The sequence below is a fragment of the Phalacrocorax aristotelis genome, chromosome 3 (assembly GCF_949628215.1).
Source record: "Phalacrocorax aristotelis chromosome 3, bGulAri2.1, whole genome shotgun sequence".
NCBI classification, from domain to species: Eukaryota; Metazoa; Chordata; class Aves; order Suliformes; family Phalacrocoracidae; genus Phalacrocorax; species Phalacrocorax aristotelis.
Window position 1 is genome coordinate 3,030,783 of NC_134278.1, and position 24,190 is coordinate 3,054,972.

The 24,190-nt window shown below is 41.2% G+C and overlaps 1 protein-coding gene across 2 annotated transcripts in view; it reads left to right on the forward strand.

The window, feature by feature from the left end:
- The window catches only part of MSRA (methionine sulfoxide reductase A), a 303,800-nt gene that overhangs the window by 103,811 nt on the left and 175,799 nt on the right, over window positions 1-24,190 (forward strand). For both annotated transcript variants that reach the window (XM_075086537.1, XM_075086538.1), the window contains exon 2: window positions 19,588-19,656. In XM_075086537.1, coding sequence (XP_074942638.1) covers window positions 19,588-19,656 — 69 coding nt within the window. The remainder of the gene's footprint in view (window positions 1-19,587; window positions 19,657-24,190) is intronic.

The window sequence follows — 24,190 nt, forward strand, 5'->3', positions numbered from 1 at the left end:
TATCTAACAAAAATCTGCTTTGTCTTCCCTGAAATCACAAACATTACCATGTATTACTCACACAATTATATGAGAAGTGGCTGGCAAAATTATAAAGCAGGATTTCCCAGCAGTTCTCTTTTATTTCACAGTTTAACTGAGAAAGGAATACTGCGGGCAGCCACTCAAGTAGAAGACACACAGACATTTCAGAAGCAACGAGAGCTAAGCAAACTCATCCAGGAAGGAAGTGATGCAACGCAGGCAATATTCCCACATCCCTCATTCATTACAACTTGTGAAATCGTTACACGTAAGCGAGTTGTAAAAGAACGATAGCGGTTCAACGGGTTGTATGTCATACCATAACCATGTAGCACAAGCCTACCCTGAGCTATGGATGCGAGTGCGAGGTGGTTTATATATAGCAGTTTAAAGCAATAATATATAAATTCATTACATCCCAATTTATTCAATTACAATGTAAGCTCAATATGTCAGTTAATTTCAGTGTATAATAGATCCAAAGATTCAAAATCTGTTATTAACATTGTTCAGAGCAAAAGAAGACTGGAAAAAATGTTAAATTTCTAAAAAGATGCACTTTATTAATTAGAGCATAATTAGTTAATAAAAAGAGGAAGAAATTTTTAGAAAATTACTTCTGTATTCACAGGAATGTGTTGTATATTTGGATGACATATACTTCGTATTTCGTGGTTGAAAGAAAGGTTACATTCCTGTGGTGTAAGGGAATTGGATTTCATTGTAATTATGGAATTGTGTCTGCTAAGGGACTAAATATCGGGGTGCAACTAACGCTTCCATAATAACGCACTCTGGTGGGTTTGGTCTTTTCCTCACAAGAGTGACATTCTTTAGAAATACAGGATTCCCTGAAAAATTCTATTGAAATTAGGTTCTACAGTGGAGGTGACTAATCACTTCTTTGCAAATAATAAAAAATGTTGCATTGATTTGGCCAAAATTCAGACGCTCACAGCATAGGTGTTGCTATCTGACCTGGTCACCACTGGCTCCGAAACAGTCATGGGGGAGATAAATGTCCTCAGGGTATAGTTTGAATATTTTAGATGACTGCTTTATGTTGAGGTGAATCATGTTAGAATTACCAGCTTATATCACTACATGCTTTATTTGTTTATATCTCTTGCTATAATGGGTTAAAATGTTCATTTTTGATGATTTTCAAAATAAATTCTGGCTTTCAGCTGAAATTTGTTGCAATTTTTAGGGCTATTCATAGAAACTAGCGTAAAGAAGCTAACTTCAGCATAAAGAAGCTAACTATAGCATAAAGGAGCTAAAATCTCCCATGTTTCTTCTTCCACAGTCAAAGGAGAGACAGCAGGTGGGAGACAACCTCATTCAGTTCAAGGCTGAAAACTAATTTTAGTTTGTCTGAATTGCTCTCTGCAATGCCCTATCACCCTGTTGATCATACAGAAGAATTTAGGGCGTTTAACCTTGGGGAATATATCGCTCGTGCCTGCCAGAGTAAGTGCCAGGTTCAATTTCTTTCTTTTCAAAGGCAGAAATCCTTTCTTGGCATGCCTCGAACATGAGGTTGAACTTACCGTGCCCATCTCGTGTCTGCTGAGCAGCGTTGAGGATCAGGGTGCCTGTGCGCCCTCGTCCCTTGCTGGGGGTTGCTCTGTGCAGCCCATGTCCCCTGCCCACAGCCACTATCTTGCCCTCTCTGGTTCCTCCTGTTCTTTGAGTATTTCAAGGATTAGCCTGTTCCTCCTGGTGCTGTGAGACATGGAGCGCTCTTGTCCATGGCAGATGCCTCTTAGACTAAACAGCCAGCCATGCCGATTACACTCCCAATTGCCCTGTAGGCATGAATTTTCCCAGGGCTAAAGCGTGATACAGCAATGTCAGTAAAGAGAAGGGGAGGCTGAGGGGAGCCCTTCTCGCTCTCTGCAGCCGCCTGAGAGGGGCTGGAGTGAGGGGGGGGCTGGTCTCTGCTCCCAAGTCACCAGTGACAGGACGAGAGGAACCGGCCCCAGGCTGCGTCAGGGCAGGTTTAGGTTGGATGTGAGGGGAAATGCCTTCCCTGCCAGAGGGGTCAGGCCCTGGCACAGGCTGCCCAGAGAGGTGGGGGAGTTACCGTCCCTGGGGGGGTTCAAACGCCGTGCAGCCGTGGCACTTGGGGCCATGGTTTGGGAGGCCTGGGGGTGTTGGGTTGGGGGTTGGACTTGATGATCCTAGAGGTCTTTTCCAACCTTAATGATTCTATGTTCCTATGATTCTAAATGTTACTGTTTTCAGTGGAGTTTACAAACGGATGCCTAGCTGTGCTACTGTTAGAGTTAGTCATAATACCCTCCTCCGTTAGTATTTTTATATATTCTACAATTCTCTTTAATTTTAGTACTAACAGAGGTTACCGATAGTTAAATGGATGTGAACAATTCCTGCTAAAACTCTACTACAACTCTACTGATGTATTTAACGTGTGTAATATCCATTCTAATCAAGTGTTCTTCCATGTCCACTCTGCCTCCTTCCTTCACAGCTCTGCTAGAGCACCCCTGACATGACCCCTGCTATTCTGTCTCTGGATTTCCTCTAAGCTTTCTGTACCAATTATATCTAATTGTTCTAGATTTGGTAGTTGTTTAATGGTGTGTAGAATGCTCACAAAGGCCAGGTGAAGGCTGCTAAGCATGTTTTCACTCTTTAAAGCTGCTGTCTTCACGTTACAAATGGTATTTTAGTAAAGTTCTGTATAGAATCTGCTTATTCACAAGTTTTTTGAGAACATCTAAAGGCCATAGTTAGTCCATCTACTTTAGGTTCCCAAATCAAGCAATGCAGTGCCTTTAAAGGAGTTGCCCTGGACCTGGAAGGATGATTGAGGACCCCAAATGGAGGCACCTTGCTCTTCCCATCACCTGAAAGGAAGCCTCATCATCTCTGTCCTGCTCAGCAGATCTCTCCAAAGACTTTCGCGAGACAAACTAGTTTCTTTGTGCAGGTATCTAACATAGGGTTTCATATTCGATGCTCTCATCTAATGCTTCCTGAGGGTTTAAGTCCACTTCTTAGCCTGAGTGTATCTTTGTGGTGACACTCCTCTGGGAACAGTTGAAGGCATTTTATAAATGAAACTTTGATCTCTAAGAGGCCAGGCTTCAAAGCAGAGATGCTTAAAGATGCAGCGAAACTAACGTTAAGACAGCAAGCAAGGCTGCAACAAAGATTCCAACAGTCGGGTGCCCAACCCTGCCACCCTGAGAGGGCTGTGTGCCTCATGCTTAGGCTTTCTGAAGAGCCAAATGCAGCTTCATTTGTTTCAGATCCTCTTGCATCTCATGCTAAATCACTTCTGCGCTTTGGAAGGTACAAAATGTGAGCTGGAAGTTTACTGTGAAGCATCTATTCACGATGGATCCTTTAACTATGGATATGATTTTGTAGTGGTCAGTGGCTACTTTGGTGTTCAGTGGTCACTAGCTTCAGTAAAGAAACACAGTATGAGCCCAGAATCCTGGAGTAATTTATTTGAGTTAAGATAAAAGTGAAAAAACCCCAAATTTTGTTAAGTATGAAGTATTTTATGACCTATTTCTAGTCACTAAGAAATCGTGTGTCAGCCTTAAGCTGCAGTGGCTGTTCAAGATGAAGTTGTACCAAATACTTATAATTGGGGTAACTACTTCCAATTTCACTTTAAAACTGTCTCTTTTAGAATCCCTTCCCCAGCCACTCCAGATACAATGAAAGAAGCAGTACCATGACGTTGTTTCACAAAGAGGAGAAGCGCTTTGGATAAACTATATTTGAGGCTGAGGTGTATTTCTGAAGCTTTGAGTGAGACGCATCCATCCTTTTAAGGAGATAATTAACTGATGACTCCGCTCATTGTGGTGCGTTATAATGCTGTTCTCATCTTTATTTTCGCCATTAGATTATGAGCTTCTTTGAGTAGCAAAATCACAATTCCCTTTTTCTTTTGTGAAAAAGAAAAGCCAGTTGGCCTAACCTTGGTGCTCCCCCATCCTGCCTTTGCTGTGCCGACAGGGGATATTACCAGAAAAAGGCTGATGTTCGTCTGAAACAGATTGCGAGGGGGGCCTGGACCCATCAAGCTTAGCTGAGCATTAGGTCTGGTCATTTATCACTGTCAGATGGGCGAGGGGGGGAAGAAGCACTGGACCGTTCCTGCTCATCTGCTGACTGACAGCTGACTGAAGCCTAACGCAACCTCCAGGCAGATAATCTGCCATCAAGGGGGAATGTGTATGAGAGAGATACTCTATCACAGGCTGCATGCTGCTGCTTGCTCAAAGCTCCTGACATCTTCACAAGGAAAAAAGAAATGTCAGTTGTGCTTTAAGGGACCGCGGTGTATTGTAATGCTTCACTAAAACTGTGCTGTACCTCATTTCCATGGTTTCATGTAGATCCATTTTTAAAAACAGATTAACGGCGTAGTGGAGACATGCAGTCAGGCACAGAAATGATAATACGATGACAATGTTCAGATGAGAAAAAGCGCTGTTTGTTTCACCTATCAATTTAATTCACAGGACTCCAGATAGGCTGCAAAGCAGCATAATTGTTTAAAAATAGCAAAATCCACCCTGCCAAATATAGGCCTCTGAGTAAGCCTACATATTTAAGGAACGTGAAAAATATCTTGCGAGGGAAAACTGAAATTAAAGCCGGAAAAATCTAATAAGTGAGGATTAATACTCTTTCCTGCAGTGTTTTGCGCAAGAACTACTTTCTTGCTAAGGTGCTAATTTAGAGCAGCGCTCTGCAAGATAGGCTCCCAAACTGGTATGAGAGTATCCTGTTTTCAGAAATCCTTGCCTCACGGCCTAATGAAAAATGCTGCATCTTTAATTTTGTCAGTCTTAAACTCAAGGTTTTATTGTTTTTAATTTGCTATTATTTTTATTAACAGTATGTAATTTTGCTATTCATTACAAATCATATGCATTAACTTAACTGGGGAACATTTTAATTGAGCACTGCTGGAGATTTTCCAATAAATTAACATTACATACTTTTAACAGATGTCTGAATTAGACATTGTTATTAGACATTGTAATTAATAGAAGTATTACTCAAATTAAAATCTCAGGGCCTTAGAAAAATTAAATTGTAGGTGACTGAGTGATGTTAACTCATTAATAGAGAGTGACTGTTGAATTCCCTCCATTGGGTTTTATTAGCCCAATAAACACCCTTTGCCATGTAGCTGGAGAGGGAGTTGGACAAGCTCTTTGGTATGAGGGTCTGGGAATCAAGACATGTTTTACCAGTGATATTGTGAATTTAGAGACTTTCTTTAACCTGTCATTGTGTTGTTAGTGTAATATGCATAATAATACCTTTCTGGAATGTCGTAAAGTTTCAGTATTGCATGCTGGCTAGATTTTTTAGATACAAAAATCACAATAGGCCTGGTTGTTCACTGGCTTGGATCTTCAAAATTATTTTTCTTTGATTTTCATGGAGAACAAATACAAAGCTGGTCTAAAACAGGACAGTTGTGCAAGGAAGGATCAAGCGCCCTAATGGTACAGAGTATCAAGGAGTAGACAGAGAAAAGCATGAGAGTGGCTTTTCTTTGCTATTGCTTCTCTAAGTATATGAAAACAGACAGTCTGGGTGGAATTAATTTGATCCAGTATCTGAGTATATATTAATTTGATCCAGTATCCAGTTTGCTCTTCATCTAAGCTAACCGCCGTAGGACCCTTCATAGTAATTGGGGAAAAATAGTCACCTGTAGGATAAGATTCATCTCTTCTGTATGTGGATGCCTGAAAGCAGGTGAATTGCTCAATACTGCAGATTTTCCCCCATTAGTCCAGGTGCTTTGGGTGAGAGGAACCTTTCTTGGGTCAAGAAGAAACAAAGAAGTGACACTTAGAGTGATCTCAGCAGCTGAACGGCATGTTTTAGTGCAATACTAGAATACTGTAATGTTAGTCAAAGAAGTCTACTCCGGAGAAGCAGTGTTTCTCTATGAGTCCCTCCTCAGGAAAAACATGCCTGAGTTATGTCTCTTTGTATGTAATTAAGGACTTGAAAAATCACTGCTCTACTATTTATCTACAAATTCATGGCCAGCCATGGATTTAAAAGGGCGTCTCCCACTTTGAACATGTATGTGAATGTCCAACAAAAACTATCTTCACTTTAATTTTGAGAAGCTATGGACATAAAAAGTAAATAATAGCTTGTTGGTGTTAAGATACCCAGTATCAGTTGGCACAAGACCTAAATGCTGTCAGGCTGAACCCTCAGAAAGTGAGCATCCTAAATCAAAAGTCACATTTAGAAGATTATGTAAATATTAACGTGTAAAAGGGCATTATAAAAAAGCAATGTACTCAAAAGCAGTTTGGGGATTTTACCATTAGGTCTGCACTCGTTTTTCTACCTAGCTTTTCTTTGCATGGGCTAGCCTAGAATTTGGCATTTACGTTGCTGATTCACAAGCGAGGAGATGTTGAGCCAAGCAGTGCCAGGAAGCACACCAACAGAGATTATATCCCCAGCAGCAGCCTCTGTTACAGAAGCTGAGGGCACGTGGGTTTCCAGAGTCTCGCCATTATAAGAGTTTATTTCTCCTGTGAATCTTCTGTCCTTCCCTCAGGCTGTGGTTCCTGCCCTATTAAAGAGTATTTTTCCTCCTTTTTCCTCAAGAAAGAAGAGGGTGCAAGCTCTTCCATAATAAAAAACAGTAGTATTCCTGGAGCTACTTTGCATCTCTCTGTGCTTCACTGCAGAATTTCTGCCTAGAGCTTTGTGCTAGTTTTCATTTTTCATGGTGTACACATGATGTCCCAGTTGAGTATCCAGCGCATGTTTTATTCATGTGCTTTTCACCCCTTCTTTGAGATCATTAATAAAGCTGCTAAATAAACCCAGGCTTAACAATCCTTCTTGCCACACCCCACTGGACATCTCCTCCCAACTCCGTTACACTCTGTTTATCATCGTCCTTTGTTTGGATCTCGTGGTTTTTCAGCCTGTCTGATAGTATTCTTACCCAAGCTGGTTTAGATAAGGGTTTCGAGTAGGGTTTTGAAAGGCATTGTCTCCAATTCTGAAATAAAGTCCAGTTGTATTTTATCAGCTTCATTCAATTCCAGCACTAACAACCAGATGCTGCTGGCACTGCCTGAAAAGCCATAATGCTAGAGGTGGCATGGATTGTTCGCATTACGTGGATAACTCAGTACCACACTCTGCTCCAGGTTTAGGGCTTTTTCTATGCATTCAGTGCATTCCTGATCATTACAGGGAGTCAGAAAAAGATGGTGTGCTGCTATATTCTCTCAAATGATGGCATGCTGACCTGTTCTTTTGCAGAAGGGGATAATTATCAATGCAAATCAGTCAACAGCTATGCATTGGGTGCCACACAGTAAATGCAACACTATTTTCATTATTTTTAAGTGGATTACTACATGATGATGTAGAACTGACAGACAGCTGAAATCTCTATAGGTCAGTATACTGGCAACCTGACTGTACATTGCATACAAGCAGACTAACTAGTGTCAGGTTTTTGCTGTACGTTTCCAAAACTAGAGGAAGTTTATGGAAGGAGATGAGGAGGTAGCTCTGGGTTTGTTTATGGGGATCTCCTCCCTCCTGTAAGGGGAAATACCACAGAAATGATGAGGAAACTTGTTAGGAGGTGTGAAGAGTGATGGCTGGCATCTCTGAGTGATCAGAGGTGGAACATGACATCCAGCTCATACATGAAGGGTTGGCAGCAATGTCTCGGTCAGGAGGGCCTTGAAAGTAGACAAGGAACCTTTGCTTGGTGCAGTAGAGGGGAGAGACATTGTCAAACTGACGGCCTAGAACAGTGTGCTTTGAAGCAATGTTTTTGGGGAATCTTAGTGCTCCAGAGAGCCTCTCTCAAGTCTGAAGGAAAGTGTATTTTCACAATCAAGATGGGAGACAATAAGAACCTAAACAAAAGATTTATATGTACATGTAGATAGTGGAGCCGTACTGTAGAGGTATTAGGAAGATAAAATACTGAGCGTCTGAACACTGCATATCTTCTTAGAAGGAGAAATTTTATTTGTATTTCTTCTTTATTTTTTCATTTTTGAATGTAGGTGCTCTCCATTTTTGTAATCTCCCAACAGTCTAAAAAAAATAGGTTAAAAATGAAAACTGAGACTTTTATGTGATGTCATAACTCCACAAGTTAGGTTTTTGGGAAGTGAAATGGTCATAGAATCATAGAGTCATTAAGGTTGGAAAAGACCTCTAGGATCATCAAGTTCCACCGTCAACCCAACACTACCATGTCTCTTAAACCATGCCCTGAAGTGCCACGTCTACACATCTTTTAAATACCCCCAGGGACGGTGACCCCCCCACCTCCCTGGGCAGCCCATGCCAGGGCCTGACCCCTCTGGCAGGGAAGGCATTTTCCCTAATATCCAATCTAAACCTCCTCTGACGCAGCTTGGGGCCGTTTCCTCTCATCCTACCGCTGGTAAATCCCGAAAGTACCACAGGAGTTGAGTACAGTGTGTAGATAATATGTTTCTGTCTACGTTACCTATCTGAGCTGGGTGAATACGCTGTTGACTAGAGGTGTATTACTGCAGTACAGCAACAAAACTGCTTGTGAGATAAACTACCTTCTAGCGACCCTAGGTTGCTAGGTGCCAGTAACCCTAGGAAAATTGTCATTTTCCTCTGCTATGGTTTCCTTTGCTATTTTGATCATATGTTTTACTGCTAACACTCGTCCTGGTCCATAACCCAGAATCTCTGTTGGTGTCAAGGCCATATTTTAATAAATATGTATGTACACACAAGTACATATAATCCTCCCACCGAATAGATCATAAAACTCAGTGATATTACTGCAAGTGATATAGGTGGAATTCATCTGAGTTTGTCAGTAATTTCCGTATAATCAGTGGTCAGAAATTGACATTTTAAAATATGATTCATTTAATCCTGAAGAAAACATCCAAAATATGTCAGATGAATCACCACAGAAGTGTCTGGTTCTTTCCCAAGTGCAGAAGCATCCAAGGCTGAATACTGAGATGTAAATATCTATTGTAGGTGGCTAAAGCAAGTGGCATGAATCCCAATTGAAGCATATTTAATTTAACCTTAATGTATCTACCCCAAAACTCAAACACCTGGCCTACAGAATCAGAAGATACATCAAGCAGCACACGTAGGCACAGGCAGGATGTGAGAGATCTCGATTATCTAGGTCTCATGTACTTTCGGTGCGTGAAAGTCACACGGTGGTATGTTGCTTTGTCTCCTTGAAAGCAAAAAAAGTCTGTTATTGTAGTTTCTAGGATACTTTCCTCTGGTCATACATAAAATATATCCCTGATCCTCATATTTTACTCCCACACCCCATCATCCTCTGCCCCAGCTGCCACGTACCCACTACCCCTCACCCAGTATGTACATCTGCTCTCTGTCTGGTCTTACGGTAGAGACGTGGTCTTATGGTAGAGACGTGGTCTTACGGTAGAGACGTGGTTGTGTTGGGTTCGCAGTTGGACTCGATGATCCTAGAGGTCTTTTCCAACCTTAATGATTCTATGACTCTATGATTATGCAGACCTCTACATCCAACTTTTCCCCTTGCCCTAGACGTGCTCCTATAGCCTGTCGTCCCCATCACACGCGGTCTCCGCTGACCTTGCAGCCCATCTACCCTTCCCCACCGTGGAGCCTGCTTCCCTTGTGGTCCGTAGCTGCAGGACATACTGCTTCCTATTAGCACAGTCGCACAGCTAGAGGCGCAGCTGTTCAGCCACTAATCTGCAAACCCCGGTAGATCGGAAATTTCAGAATCACTGTTTCTCCCCTTCTACGTCTCCACTGCCCTCTTCTAAGAAATGAATTCATTTTCATTTTCAAAAACTTATTTTCCTGTCATTGCTGTTGGTACGTTTCCCAGTAAGAACTGCAGAACAAAATCAGTGTGCAATAATCTCGCCTGTGTTCATTAAGCAGAACCTATGTTTTTTGAGGAGTCCATGTGTTTTGGGGTCTGAGCTGACACACTGTGCGAGGACGCATCACATTTTGTAGCATCAATCAGTTTCTGTGTAGTAATCTGTTTGATAGAATGGATGCAGCAGAACACAGTGTGTCACATTGTGAGACATCATCTCCAGAATACATTTCAAAACTGTTTTCAGCTACCAATCTTCCTTTCCTGACCTATTTTAATAAGCAAAGTTATTTATTTTTCAACTAAAATGGTAATTAATATTTTCCATTGAATGAGATCATGCTTTTTTAATAACAGTTGGGAACCACCGTGTGAGAACAATAACACAATACTACAAGTGGTTGTAGGCAGTGAATTACCGTTATGTAACTGACCCCTCTTTTTAATTGGTAATGAGTTGACAGCTGATCTCTACTGACTGACAGAGCATGGAACAAGAGAAACGAGAGGTGAAAGAAGCCCAGTAGATCATGTACGCCATCTCTCTGCCAATGCTGAGAACCAAAATGACTTGTCAGAGTTGGGAACAGAAATGGCTGGGTTCGGGCAGCAGCGTCCCCGTGCTGAAAATACCCTTTGGGAGGCAAAGTGATTTGAAACATAACACTTCGGGTTTCATTTGATATGACATTAGATTTCCGTATTACACAGGAGTTTGCAGAACGGACAGTTCTGCTCATTGAACCAGACCTGAAAATAAATGAGAGCTTCTATTTCGTCACCCGCTATGAAGAATTTATGGATGAAATTCTGCCATAAATTACACATCTAAATCCACTGTTAGCTCCACAGAAGCCTGAAGTAGAGCAACGCTCTTCCTCTTCTGTCTCTCTCTGGCCCTCTAAGAGCGTGCCCCTGGTGAAGCTGTGCTTTCATGGATTTTTCCATTGAGTAGCTTTTTGAAATCCCCCCAATGATGAAGAGGGGCTCCACCTTCAGGGACAAGGATGAATGGGTGGTTTTGGACAGTTTAAGTTGGAAATGGGGGGGATTTAGTAGGGAGTCCCTATTCTTTCAGCAGGACTACCTACAAGCTTTCTCCTTAACAGCCGGACTTCCCCTCTGCCCTTTCTGGATCATTGTGAAACCATCTCAGAAGCATTTTCTGATATCCAGGAGATCTTGGGAGAGGGGACAGGTATAAATAAGGTGAAAGATTTCCCCTCTGTCTGAAGAAGTAAGGATCTGATTCAGTATTGATGACTGGAACAAACTTGACCTTGCACAATTTAGAAAATGCTCATATATAACATAATTTGGTACATAGTACATGCATAACTCCTCTTGATGTATACATGAGATACCATATTAGAGAGCTAAACCCTTTTTTTAAGGAAATATCTTCCGGGTTATGAAATAAGTAGATGGTGAAAAGTTTTGCATTTATGCTTTTGTCTGAAAGAACTATGCAGCTTACTCCTGGAATAACTGACAAAGCAAGACAAATAACTGTTTTGATCAAACTATCAGCCATGCCTACTGAGAATGATAGGACAAAAAAAGAAAGATTCTGGCTGTGTGACAGCTAGGCTTTCAGACCAGAATTTCATCAGATTGACTTCAAATTGGATGAATCAATTGTTAAAAGATTTCTCAGAGATTTTGTAATTTGAAAAAAAAGAAAAGATTTAACAATTACTGTTAAAAGATTAAACAGGGGTAAAGTACAGGGGAAAAAAAACCTTCTTATATTTAAAAAGTCAGGCTTCAAGACTCATATTTAGGTATATAAATGAATGACATGATTTTCTAAAGTACTGGCCAGCTGTCACTTTCAGAGAAGTTAATAGAAATTCTGGAAGCCCAGAAGTTTTTAGAATCAGGTAATTTACTCAGGTACCTCATTTTAGGCACAAGTACGATAAAAAGGTCAGACTCCTGTTTCCTAAGTCAGGTTAATGGAGTGTGATGAAGCTCTCGTCAGATAGCATGTAAATGTACTGAAATGGAGTTCTGTTTCAAAGATACCGAGTAAGTTTTGTATGCGGAAATGTGAATAACACATTTGTTACTGTCTCTTAATTCCACAGGCCATGTAGCCTAATGGAAGTGTACGTTTTAGTAGAGTTAGTTCACTGTTAATAAATTAACTGTTAATAAATTAAGTGCTGCCTGTAGGCTTCAATGTAGTTACCGTAAAGGATGTGACTATTTGAAAAAATGAACAAGTATCTAGTTCATTCTCAGTTGACATGTGTTGGTTAAATTAAATGGTTAAATTAAAAAGAAAATATTTGCTTAGAAAATACTGGAAAGTGAGGCTAATTTTGCTTCCTTTGAACTGAATTTTCACGTGTCACCTGTGTTGAACTTCTACCCAAGGGCAGTGAATTCCTTATTTTTACTACTTACTCTTCTTTAGCTTAAGATTTCTTCTCTTTGGTGACACTTACAGACCTTTTACTCATTACATGTTAAATGGTAACACTGCACTGCCAAACGTCCACCATTTCATGTTGCAGTCTTTCGCTGGAAATAAAAATTAGATAATTTCTTGTTTACAAGACAGAAAAGAAACCCACTGGCCTTCAATTATGTACCTTATATTGATGGTGCACAGCAGTAAAAAGTGTTATATGAAAAAGCAGTAGGGGGTGATCAGGCCTGATAGTCCATGTATCTCGCAGTGGGTTACCAATCGTGCCATGAGGAGCTTTTCCTGAGTCTTACTTCTCACAAAGCGCTTGTCTTGTGCTATGGGTTAGATTTGTTGTTACATCACTTTTCAGACTGCTGATAATTCTGTCTCCTAAAGCAGTAAAACTTTCTCAGCCATCACAGGAGCCATGAATCTGATGTCTTCTCATGGGAGCGTTCCTTTTACTGTGGTCTTTCTGGAGTGTACAAGCTCCGACAATGAAGTTAAACTTGGGCATTCAACGTATTTTTAAATAAAAGAACATAGCAGCTGTAGGTTGCAGTGAAATGCCATCAGTCTGTCTCCATGTTATGAGTTTTCGAATGGTGTCTGTCATCCTACTTTTCATTGCTTCGCTTTAGAGAGGTGGAGTTGTGACTGTGGGTGACATACTCCTCTCACATCCAAAATTTAGGAGACATTTAAATAACTTGCTTTTTCAATGCTGAACGTTTTTCTTCACCCCTCTTTATTTAGATGAAAGCAGTCTTTTTCACACAGGTCTGGCTCTAAGCTTTATGCCCCTTTATTGCCTCCAAAATTTTGTTTGAAATGAATATGGCAACTATGCTAAATATTATAGGTATGTGCCATGCACAGCTAACAAAGGTCCTGCACCTGGGTCGGGGCAACCCCCAGTATCAGCGCAGGCTGGGGGATGGAGGGGTGGAGAGCAGCCCTGCCCAGAAGGACTTGGGGGTGCTGGGGGGTGAAAGGCTGGACAGGAGCCGGCAACGTGCGCTCGCAGCCCAGACCCCCAGCCGTGCCCCGGGCTGCATCCCCAGCAGCGCGGGCAGCCGGGCGAGGGAGGGGGTCCTGCCCCTCTGCCCCGCTCTGTGAGACCCCCCTGCAGCGCCGCCTCCAGCTCGGGGCTCCTCAGCACGGGACAGACACGGGGCTGTTGGAGCGGGGCCAGAGGGGGCACAGAAATGCTCCGAGGGCTGGAGCCCCCCTGCTGCGAGGCCGGGCTGGGAGAGCTGGGGTTGTGCAGCCGGGGAAGGGGAGGCTGCGGGGGGACCTTATTGCGGCCTTTCGGGGCTTGAAGGGGCTGATAAGAAAGGTGGGACAGACGTTTTAGCAGGGCCTGCAGCGACAGGACAAGGGGTGATGGGTTTAAACTAAAGGAGGGGAGATTCAGACTAGAGAGAAGGAAGGAATTGTTGGCGCTGAGGGCGGTGAAAGCCTGGCCCAGGCTGCCCCGAGAGGTGGTCGATGCCCCATCCCTGGGAACACTCAAGGCCAGGCTGGACGGGGCTCTGAGCAACCTGCTCTGGTTGAAGGTGTCCCTGCTCACGGCAGGGGGTTGGGCTGGGTGGCCTCTAAAGGTCCCTTCCCACCCAAACCCTTCTGTTATTCAATGAACACTCTGGAAAGTGAGCAGCGGTTTTATGTTTCTTTGGTGCGTGTCTTGCAACTCTTATGATGTATACTATGACTTATATGTCACTTTTGGTTATAATAAACACTCAGTTCTTTTTACAACTGTTGTACAAACTTCTTGTATTCCCTGGTCTGCTTTCTCTGTTACCTGACCAAAATTTCCAGCCCTTTGGTGATCTTGCTACTGCTTTGAAAGCTGAGTGAGTGCTTGGTGTAGCCAGTGGAGAAAAAAACCTGCACCGAGGTGGTGTGATGGAAAGTGTAGGAAAAGGTGTCTAAGGCAAAACAGAAAGCAGAAAGGAGTTGTTCAAGCAGTAGCTGATTTGCTTTAGGAAGTTCCTCCCTCGCCCCATCACTGCTTATTCCTTTTCCTTCTCCTCTCCCCGTGTACCCGTCGTGTTTGTGCTGGTAGGAGATGGAGGAGGCTCATGGTAGTTGGTTAATCAGCTATTTTCAATTCAATTCCTGGCTGTGCTTACCATAGAAAATTAACAGTCCTTGTGTATCAATATGACCCCTATTCCTGGATTAATTTGATTATGTGAGAATCTCAGTTTTCATTTAAAAATAATAACTTTCTGGCTGCTCTGATAAAACAAGTTTGTATATGTAGTCTAAATATTCCCTAATGGTTTAAAAATCAAAAGACAAATATGAAGAACATATGAATCTCTTACTAATAAAAAATACATGTTCTCAAATCTTTACGATTGCTTGAGATTGAATATTTTGAGAGCAGAAAATTTCTGATTTTCGCTCAATGCTGGATCAGCATTCTCTGAAATTCAAATCTTTTTAAGCAGCTTCATTTGGGTCCACAGAGAACGCATGTTCATTAATGACTGTGGGTATCTTAACACAGAGTTCCTCTCGGATGTCTTCAGTTATGCAAAATGCCTTGCACAGGCTTTCTACACTGCTGATTTCATTCTTGGTGTAACTTCCATTTCATCTGTGCTACTACTGTGAGAGGATTTTGCCTGTGAGTGACTGGCTGCTCTGCATTAGTCCAGTGCTTTAATTTTTCATATTTAAGAAAGAACCACAAAATTCAGCTTCAAATAATTGCAAATTCGATTCTGTTAGAGGTCTGATAAGTGCTATCAGTTTTGTGGCAATGATTTTATTAGGAATCTAACTTAACAGCAGTGAGTTTTTATTTAACTGAGCTTTAAATTTCCTCTGGGCTTATAGCAGAATAGTAAATAGTTTAGAACCTAAGGCAGGCTGGTTTGAAAGGAAATATTTTTTTAATAGAACTTTCTCATGTGAACATCTTTTGTTGTTAAATTTATCTATTACAGGCGTGATACCATTGACATACATGGAACTGTGAAGATGAATGAAGTGTATACTAATAAATTAAAATGTGCCGGAGAACAGGTCCAGGCACTGGAACTTGATTGTCCATGGCGGTAAATTGCTAGGATAGGATCTAACATGATTTCAGCTAGGCTAATTAACACTTCCTCAAATAGTTTCTAGATAGGACTTGTTTATTTTAATAATTTGCTAGTACAGATACAGCCCAATCCATGTGCGGACAGAACTTTACTTGAAGTTAGTGAATCTTTAGCGATGGGCAATTGTAGGGCTGTGTTAGAGACTATTGAGTGATAGGCTGCAAAGACTGAATAATGCCGAAGAAATAGCGAGGACCAGCTTAGCAACTTTTGATTATCTTTCCATATATGATGCTGTTTCACAGATACGGAGGATTTGTGAAGGATTATTTCTATAAAAATCCTGAGAGTCTAAGGAGAGCGGGCCAGGCATTGCACCTGCCCAAAGCAGACTGTGCCTGAAGCTAAAGTTGAATGTCAGGACCTCCAGGATATGTGTTGCTTTCAGCGCATACTAGTGCTGTTCAGCAGGGAGCAAAGTATGTTGCAGGTACCTCTCGGGCTTAGTCTGAAGAATGGTAAGGAGAGTTCTTGCAGTTGAGGATGGAGCAGCAGTCGACAATTTTGAGAGGAAGTGCCCCGTTGTTTGGGTGTGAAGCTACGTTCATGAAAATGCTAACAGTTTGAATACCAATAAAGCAGAAATAAAAATTGATTCCTTAATTGGCTTTCTATTGAAACCCTGAGGATCAAGATGATCAAGAAGATGCCATAAAGTCATTAATGTCCTCACAATTCTACTTTTTCAAGTGCCTGAATGCTATTGTAGCCCACAGAAGGATTAACCCTGTCAATATTGACAGTATTAGGGTGAAACGTGTTGTTTCCACCACTAGGAAGCTGAAGTTAACTTCTCATAGCCAGGTCAGTGCTCACTGATAATCCTTCCATGTCTCTGTAACAACAGGTTTTATTTACCATATTGTAAGCCCTTGTCCCCGGAGTGACGATGAGCCTGGAACAGTCATTTATTCTTTCTGTTGGCAAGTTACAGGGAAAGACTTTCTAATTTTTTTTCTAATTCCATGGGGCCAAATTATTTCTGATTTTCTGGAACCCCTCGATCCAATCTGTAGGTGAGAATTAAAGCTTCTGTTTTCACAAAAAAATCGCCCTGTTCAATAAAAAGCCCCAAACTTCAACATTGTTTGAATAGTGTACTTGTGGAGAAGTTCTTTATGTTGCTACTTTCTTCCTAAGGTTGAATGTATGTTTTGTGAAAATCCATGAAAGTTTTATTTATTTTTATTATTTTTTACTATTCAGTGCATCTAGGCAGGGGGAAGGGAACACCGGAAAAACTGTAAAATAAAGTATGAGTGACAAGAAAACGAATTTTTTTATCTGGCCTAGGATCTTTGAAACAAAAGTATGAAGGCCTTGGAAGACAACGTGAAAACTCTGAAAGTATTACTTCCAGTCAAGCCCATCTTACCTCTAAAAGTTTAATTTTAATTTTAATATCTTGAAAGCCTCACCATTTGAAATGATAACTACTTCATACATCATATATGCCATTCACTCTTTAAATGAAGGCAGCTATCAGGATGAGGGCAGGGTTAGTTTATTTGATCTTGCATGATGTTTCATAAAATTTTTGTGACTGTTCGCTCATCTCAGACGGCTGTAGATCATGTTAGTAATACAAGCTATAGCTAACGAGGTTGAAACCTTGCACGGCACAGGTCATATTACTCCCACTCTGGAACCTCCCAACAATTTCCTTCCTAAAGCCCCTCTCTTGGCCTGTGTGGCACAGGGCATTCAATCTTCCTAAATGCGAACAATTGACTTCATGGCACCTCTTGCTCCGATTGCAGATAACCCTGGTTTTCCCTTCTCATTGACTGTTGATAAATGTTTGATGCCAGCTGGGATCAGTACTGCGCTAGGCCTCCCTGCTAATGAAAAATAGTGATTTCAGAGAATTCACAAGGCAATCCCATGTTCTTAATTCAACCTGTTTTATTCCTCACCAGGTCTTGTACTACAGGAAGTAAAATAATGCATGTACAGAGAAAATCTCTTGGCTTTCTCCCTGGAAGGTATTTTGTGAACAGAAACCTGTATTTTGAGTTCGGGTGATTTTATTTCTTTCCGCCACTGTTGACAATGAGTCTTAGAAGATCAAGAAATTAATGTGAGGATGCCAGTGGAAAGGATAGGGAATATTCTGTTGTGGATCTGTATATTTTATTTTATTTGGAGGTTAGAGAGCCCATTTCCAGGTTATACATACAACCCTGATTATACAATAGTGATAAGCCTATATTATCACAAGGACTAGAATTCTTTATGCTCAGGAAAGTACATTGGGATGAAAGAGAAGTGCATTGGGGTGTGAAGAATATATTATTTAGTTTGGAAACCAAGCCGTTTCTAGCCCCTGGGAGCCATCTTGTCACAGAGGGAGTAAAGCCAGGCTTCCACTATTTTATTGCATTGAAATCATCCCTGTGAGCACCAGCAATGCCATAATATTGCACTTCCCTGTCTGCTTTGTATTCCTTGAGACTGAAAGTCTCAGTCTTGATTTGGCTTTTATGCAAATGCTTTGTATAGGTATTATCTCTTATGCCCTCCTGTATACTTGTGCAAGGATATATTAGTCTTAAACTGCAGCTCGTGATAGCTGTAGCTCATCTATCTGCTTCTGCAGGCCAGATTTCCCAGAACCCAGCTGCTTTCTGAAGAAAATGGTCTTTAGCCTGAGAGTGGGCAGACATCGTGGCTAGGAAAGGGCCATTTAACTAAAGTAAACCTCAAATTTACCAGTTTTTCAGTTTCCATGAAACCAGCAGATGCAGTTTTGCTAATTCTGTGTCATGCATCAACTTTTCTAAGAAAAATAGAAGAAATTTGGCCGTAGCAGAGAGGAAGCATTCTGTGTGAAAAACATCTCCGTTGTGGAGGCCTGGTGGGAGCTGCAAGGTGCTGGGACCTCCGACCTCAAGTCACTGAGGACAACTGAATGATGTGTTTTGGTTTGCATTTGCATTGATTAAGCACTGATTAATGGAAGAGCAGTTGTTTCATCTGTTACGGTGGTTTCCAATGGTGGCAGTAATTTAATAGTGGTAAAACAGTCCAAGGTGTGACTGCTGTAAAAGATGAACTCTGTATGGTCTGTTGTGAATGGATGTGGTATTACTGTAGTTGGATATTCATTTTAGCGAACATTGTCGGTTGTATTGGGTGTAAATGTCCAGGTTTTGGTAGCGGGAGGGTTGCAGCATGAGAAGCAGGGGCTGCCCTGTGCCCAACACATCTGATTCCAGCTGACTCCAACCAACCCACAGCAGGGCACAGCTGGGCCCCTCAGTCCAGGTGGTGGTGATTCTGGCAAAATACATGTAAATACATGTAAAAAAGGACAAAACATGATGCAGCAGTGAGCAGTGAGGAAAAAAGTGTGAGAAACAGCCTTGGGAGCCTGTAGATCAGAGTTGGGGATGGAGTGAAGTTGAGCCTGGGAAAAGAGGAGGTGGGGGGAAGGTGATGTTTTAATTTGTCTTTGTTTCTCAGTATCCAAACACATTTTAACTGGCAATAAATTAAATTAATTCTCCCCAAGTCGAGTCTGGTCTGCCTGTGACGGTAATTGGTAAGGGATCTCCCTGTACATTAACTCGACCGACGAGCTTTTCCATCTTGTTTTCTCCCCCTGTCCTCTTGCCGAGGGGGAGCGAGAGAGCAGCTGGGTGGGCATTCGGCAGCCAGCCAAGGTCAACTCACCCACCTAGTCCAGAATATACACATAGTTCGTGCTTGATCTTATAAAAAAGCTTGTGGTTGAGGACCACCACATCCTAGCAGCAACACAGAATTATGATTTCCCTGCTTTTTCTGCTTGCACGAGGAGCTTGCTTGCAAGAGGGCTCCAGTGATTGCTACTGTGTATTGCTCGGCGTGTGTGTGTCGTGTTAGTATCAGCTGACTTGTCTTAACCACTAAACTGAAATACATCTACAGTTTATATCCTGGGAGTTGTGGACGGTATTTTTGAAAAATAGACTCAAAGAGTGTGAAGTTCCAGATATTAGTGAATTGTACACGTTGGCTTTCATAAATCGGACGTCAGGTTTCGACAGATTTGTAAGAAAAAACCCAGTTGGTTTTATGCAAAGCCTATATTCTATTACATTTTGACTTTTTTCTTTTTTTCCTTCTAGATAAACATCATGTCAATGGAAACAGAATGGTAGAACCTTTCCCAGAGGGAACACAGATGGCTGTATTTGGTAAGACAGCAGTTTTAAAATAAAAGCTCTGAGCTGTGTAGTGTTACTGCATGCCAAATTTCTTAATTTCAGCCTGAGTCCTCAGAGTTTCAGTATCTGGGCTGCTATTGCCGTTTTCTAGTCCCTACGGTCAGCTAAAGCCACGGATCACTTGTGAAATGTCCATGTCCCAGAAGGAGTATACTGAAAGTATTTTTCTGACTTATACAGACAAAGAATTTAAACCCTTGTTTTGTTCCTTAAAAATGCCAAAATATTAGCTTTTTATGTATGATAATTCCTGTAAGATCATTCATAAGCTTGAACAAAATTCTGAAGATGATCCATGATTCTCCAGACCTTAAGCCATTCAAGGAACTCAAACTGTTGGGTGGAAAGTTTTATCTCATGTACCTGCAGAACTGTTACCATCTACGTGCCCCAAACCAAAGCTGCTGGTTTGTGCTTTGCTTTGTGAATAGCCCTGCAGACTCCCCGTTGGGTGCCAGGAGAGCTGGAAAGGTGGCCGGCTGTAAATGAGAAGGTGTTTAATTTCGTTGCATCTACGCTATTTTCTATGAAAATGTCCTTCTTTGAGCCCTTTTGTAAAACTGGAAAAAAGAGTTTCTCTGGAGAAATTAATTATTTCTGGAAGAAAGAAACTTCCTAACAGAGATCAGAATCACCAGCTTTTTACCAAGGTACGGATTTTACCCAAATTCTGGGAGTTTTCAGAGCTGTCATTTCAGAATGTGCTAGTGTTAGTCCTTAAGGGCAAGCCTATGGAATTTACTAGGGAATAAAAAAAGTGGATTTCTTCAACAATTATTCTTAAAACTTACTGTTACAGAGAATGAAAAATTTCCTAACACTGTTTTAAACCATAGCATCATGTTGTTTACAAATTATATCATTCTCTATTAACCTCCACAGGATGATACAAAAGTGCCTTAGGAAATTTATTATATCCTATTAAAAGTTTATCTATCATCTGGAGCGTTGAAGTAAATATTAAATTACTACTTGATACATCTGCTATATCATCTAGCCTGATGGAGTTCTAACTCATAATAAGTGCAGGTCACATCTATAAAGCAGTCATCACTATTTTTGACCTGGGCCCATTCTAATAACGTATATATAAGTTTTTGGCAGTCACAAGGCAACAACTAATATGTAAGAACAGAGAATAGAAAGCTGTGATTTGCCATCTAATGCTATATAAATGCCCAGTATGATGTAACAAAAAGAATAAACGCAGCCTTCAGATAAGAAATCAGGGGTGCCATGAGTAGGTATTAGCAGGGAATTTTACACCTGCACGCAGTGTTTCCGAAACAGATCCTAAAATACATTTCACATTCTGTTGGGCAATTAGAATTTATTAACAACAGCAACAGAAAGGTGAAACACTGAAGCAAACTACCAAAGCAACCAAGAGAATATGCGTATCATCGTGCCTTCAGATATGGACTGGGACAGGTAGTGGGGTACCTAACCAGAGGTTTCAGGTCTTTTAGGCTCACCGGGCTGCGGAGCCAGAGGGATGGAGGTCTCCTTTGGTCCCGTGGTGTGGGTATCTCGGTGGTCCTAGGGCACCCAGAATGAACCTAGACACTTGAGTCAGGCAGCCCATTCACCCCAGGTTCTTCCTGAGGTTATGCATCAATAGAAAACACATAATTGATCTCCGTAAAGGCAGAAGCAGCAGAAATGATCTTCCCTATGTGATACAGTAGATCACATTAGATAACCTAATTGTCCCTACTGATTTTAAAGATTATGAATCTGGAATTTACCGGAGAAAGTAGCCTATGTCAACATGGCATTTTCTCTGTTATCAAGCTTAGCGATTGTCATCTAGTCCAATTTAGAAAAAGAAGAGTCGTAGCATAAATACTTCAAAAACCTGAGCAGTGTCTGGAGGCTCTTATGCAGTAACAGTTTACATATCTGTCTGGAATGAATCGTTGATCTTAACCTATTTTCCAAGAGAGCTGTATTCACACCTGAAATATTTAGTAATCCTATGTGGAACGCAAAGAGCGAAGTTATCCATGGGCACTAATTTATTACTCCAAAAATTATCTTTTCAGTTGATTATTGCAAAAAACCCACAGTAAGCGTTAACGTTCCTGTGGAGCTAACGTTTCGGTAGTTACCATGTTGGAGAGGAGAAATGGTTTGTGAGTGTCACCCTTCAGTTATTGTCATGATTTCTTCAAGTTCTCTTTAGAGTTCCTCTAATCCAGTATTGTCTTTCTGCCAGCATCCCCTTGTCTGTGGATTTCTGGGAACATAAAAAAATCCTTGGAGTGGTCGAATGAGATTGTTTGATCAATTTTTTGGAGCTAATGGAAAATGATTCTATGTTACCTTTTGAGTTTTAAGGTTAAGGCGGATGTAGAGATTCTTCTCTGAATTTCTTACAGCAGGCAAGGTCAAAGTTCTGGTACAACCTGGTATTGATGCAGTCTTCACTGTTTAAATTTATTTAAAGCTCCTCCTTTATTTCCTGTGTGATGGTCAGGTCCGTTTTCCAGTGGTTGTGGTGGGCGTTGGTGTGAGAGCTTCTGTTGGTTATAGCACCGCTGGTGGTACACAATTTGTAAAACTTCATGGAAAGTAATATCCTGCCTCCAGAATTTCATTGGAAGAGTGCAAAATCTTATTAAACGGCCCACTTTGAATCATTCCTGAGGAGCTCTGTTATATTCATATCAAGCCTGGGAACGTTAATCGTTTTTAAATTGCCCTAGATTTTCCACAAGGCTGTGATTGCAAACGTTGGGCTAGGTGGTGAAAACTCCTGCTGCTGCCATCTGTGCTGTGAACAAATGGAAAACCTACATGTTCTTAGGTTTACTATTAGACCTGAAATATAATAGTATACAAACATGACTCTGATGATAATCGTTGTCATTCGTTGGCATTAGCATCCCATTCTGATACGTGGTATAGAAAAATGGAGCTACAGTTCACTTTTGCCACCTCCAAGGGGGCAGCGTTTGCTGGCCCCATGTGAATGGGAGAGAAAGGAACCACTCAAAGAAGAAACGACTATCTATTAGTATTTCTTCTCAGACTGTTACTCATCCTATAAATGTATATGCCCGTTAACAGCAAATTCTTTGTGTTTTAGGACTCTGTAAGCTAGGGGGAAGAAACCGAGCTAGGCTGAGCTAGTGGGCATTCTGACTCCACCTTAGCAAGAGAGGGCTTCTCACACCTCTTCTCCAGAAATATCATTAATCCTTTAATTGGGATTGCACAGGGACAAGTCTCGAAGAGCAGAGGTTGCTAAGAAGTAATCCCTCTTTCTCAAAAAGATCTACAAAGATGGTAAATAACCATATGATTTTGTAGATATAGCCTACTTGCAGAGAATTTTCCCACTGCTTGGATAGTTTTAGATTCATCACTAAAAATAACAGTAAGAAATGTAATGCTGGGTTGCAAACATTAATCCTTTTACCTGCTTGCAAAATGCAGTTCGATTGCATTGCACAGCTCGTCTTCTGCAAAACCTCCTTCGAGATGCGCTTACTAATGCTGCATTATTTACTTTGTGATATGTCTTGTTTTGATCAAGGTACAGGGTGAATGTACACGGGTCATTGTTCCTGTAGCTTTCTGATTCATAACAGAACCCCCCAGTTTTCAAAAGACTATTTAAATGATCTTGAGATGCTCTGGTTGTCTGTTTAGCATCATTCAGCTGCCTAAGATGCACCTATTATTCATTACAATAAAGAAATGAGTCCTTGTTTCTACAATGGTGGAAAAGCTAGATTTCAAGGGTGAGAGTGACTCTCTAATGGAAATCTTTTAATGCCAACCATCCACTGACCTCTTAATCCAGTTTCCAGCTAATATTGAGGCACTGAGAGCACAGGAGGTGAACAGACACCGCTCACAGCCCTGCTGGAGACACTGCAGAATGATGCATCAAAAATCATTGTGTCCCGTGAAGTAAATGGGGGAGCGTATTCCCACCTTCAGTGACTCAAACAGATGAAACTCCAGATGTTATGTGTGTTATGGATGCTAAAGTGGAAGCCATTCAAGAAATGCCTGTCCAGAAGATGTTCTTGTAGTTTTTATGGCCACATATATTTTCAATTAAAAGTATTTTGCCTGTAGTGACTGATTTTGACTAAAAACCTAACCAAGAGTCAAAACCTGAAGATATATTAGGGGGTCAATAACATTTTGAAAATAAGCGATTTAGGGTCTAAAATCAACTTTTGGATAGAGATGTAAAGAATGAAAAGCAATGCTTCAAAGCTGCAGAATATATGCAACTTTCAAAAAATTAGTATTTCCATCAGTACAATTGTAATTCTTTGCATATTTTTAACACATTTAAATGCTGTATTAAGCTCAGAAATCTTTCCGATCAGCATTTCTGAATTTTATGCACATATTTTTCTTATCAACTTTTGCTGTTGCAAGACTCCAGGTCATCCCATAGCACCTATATATTCACTGTGCTTTATACGCTACCTTATTTCTCCAAGAGGAAGCATTGAACGTATGGTGCGATCACAGAAGG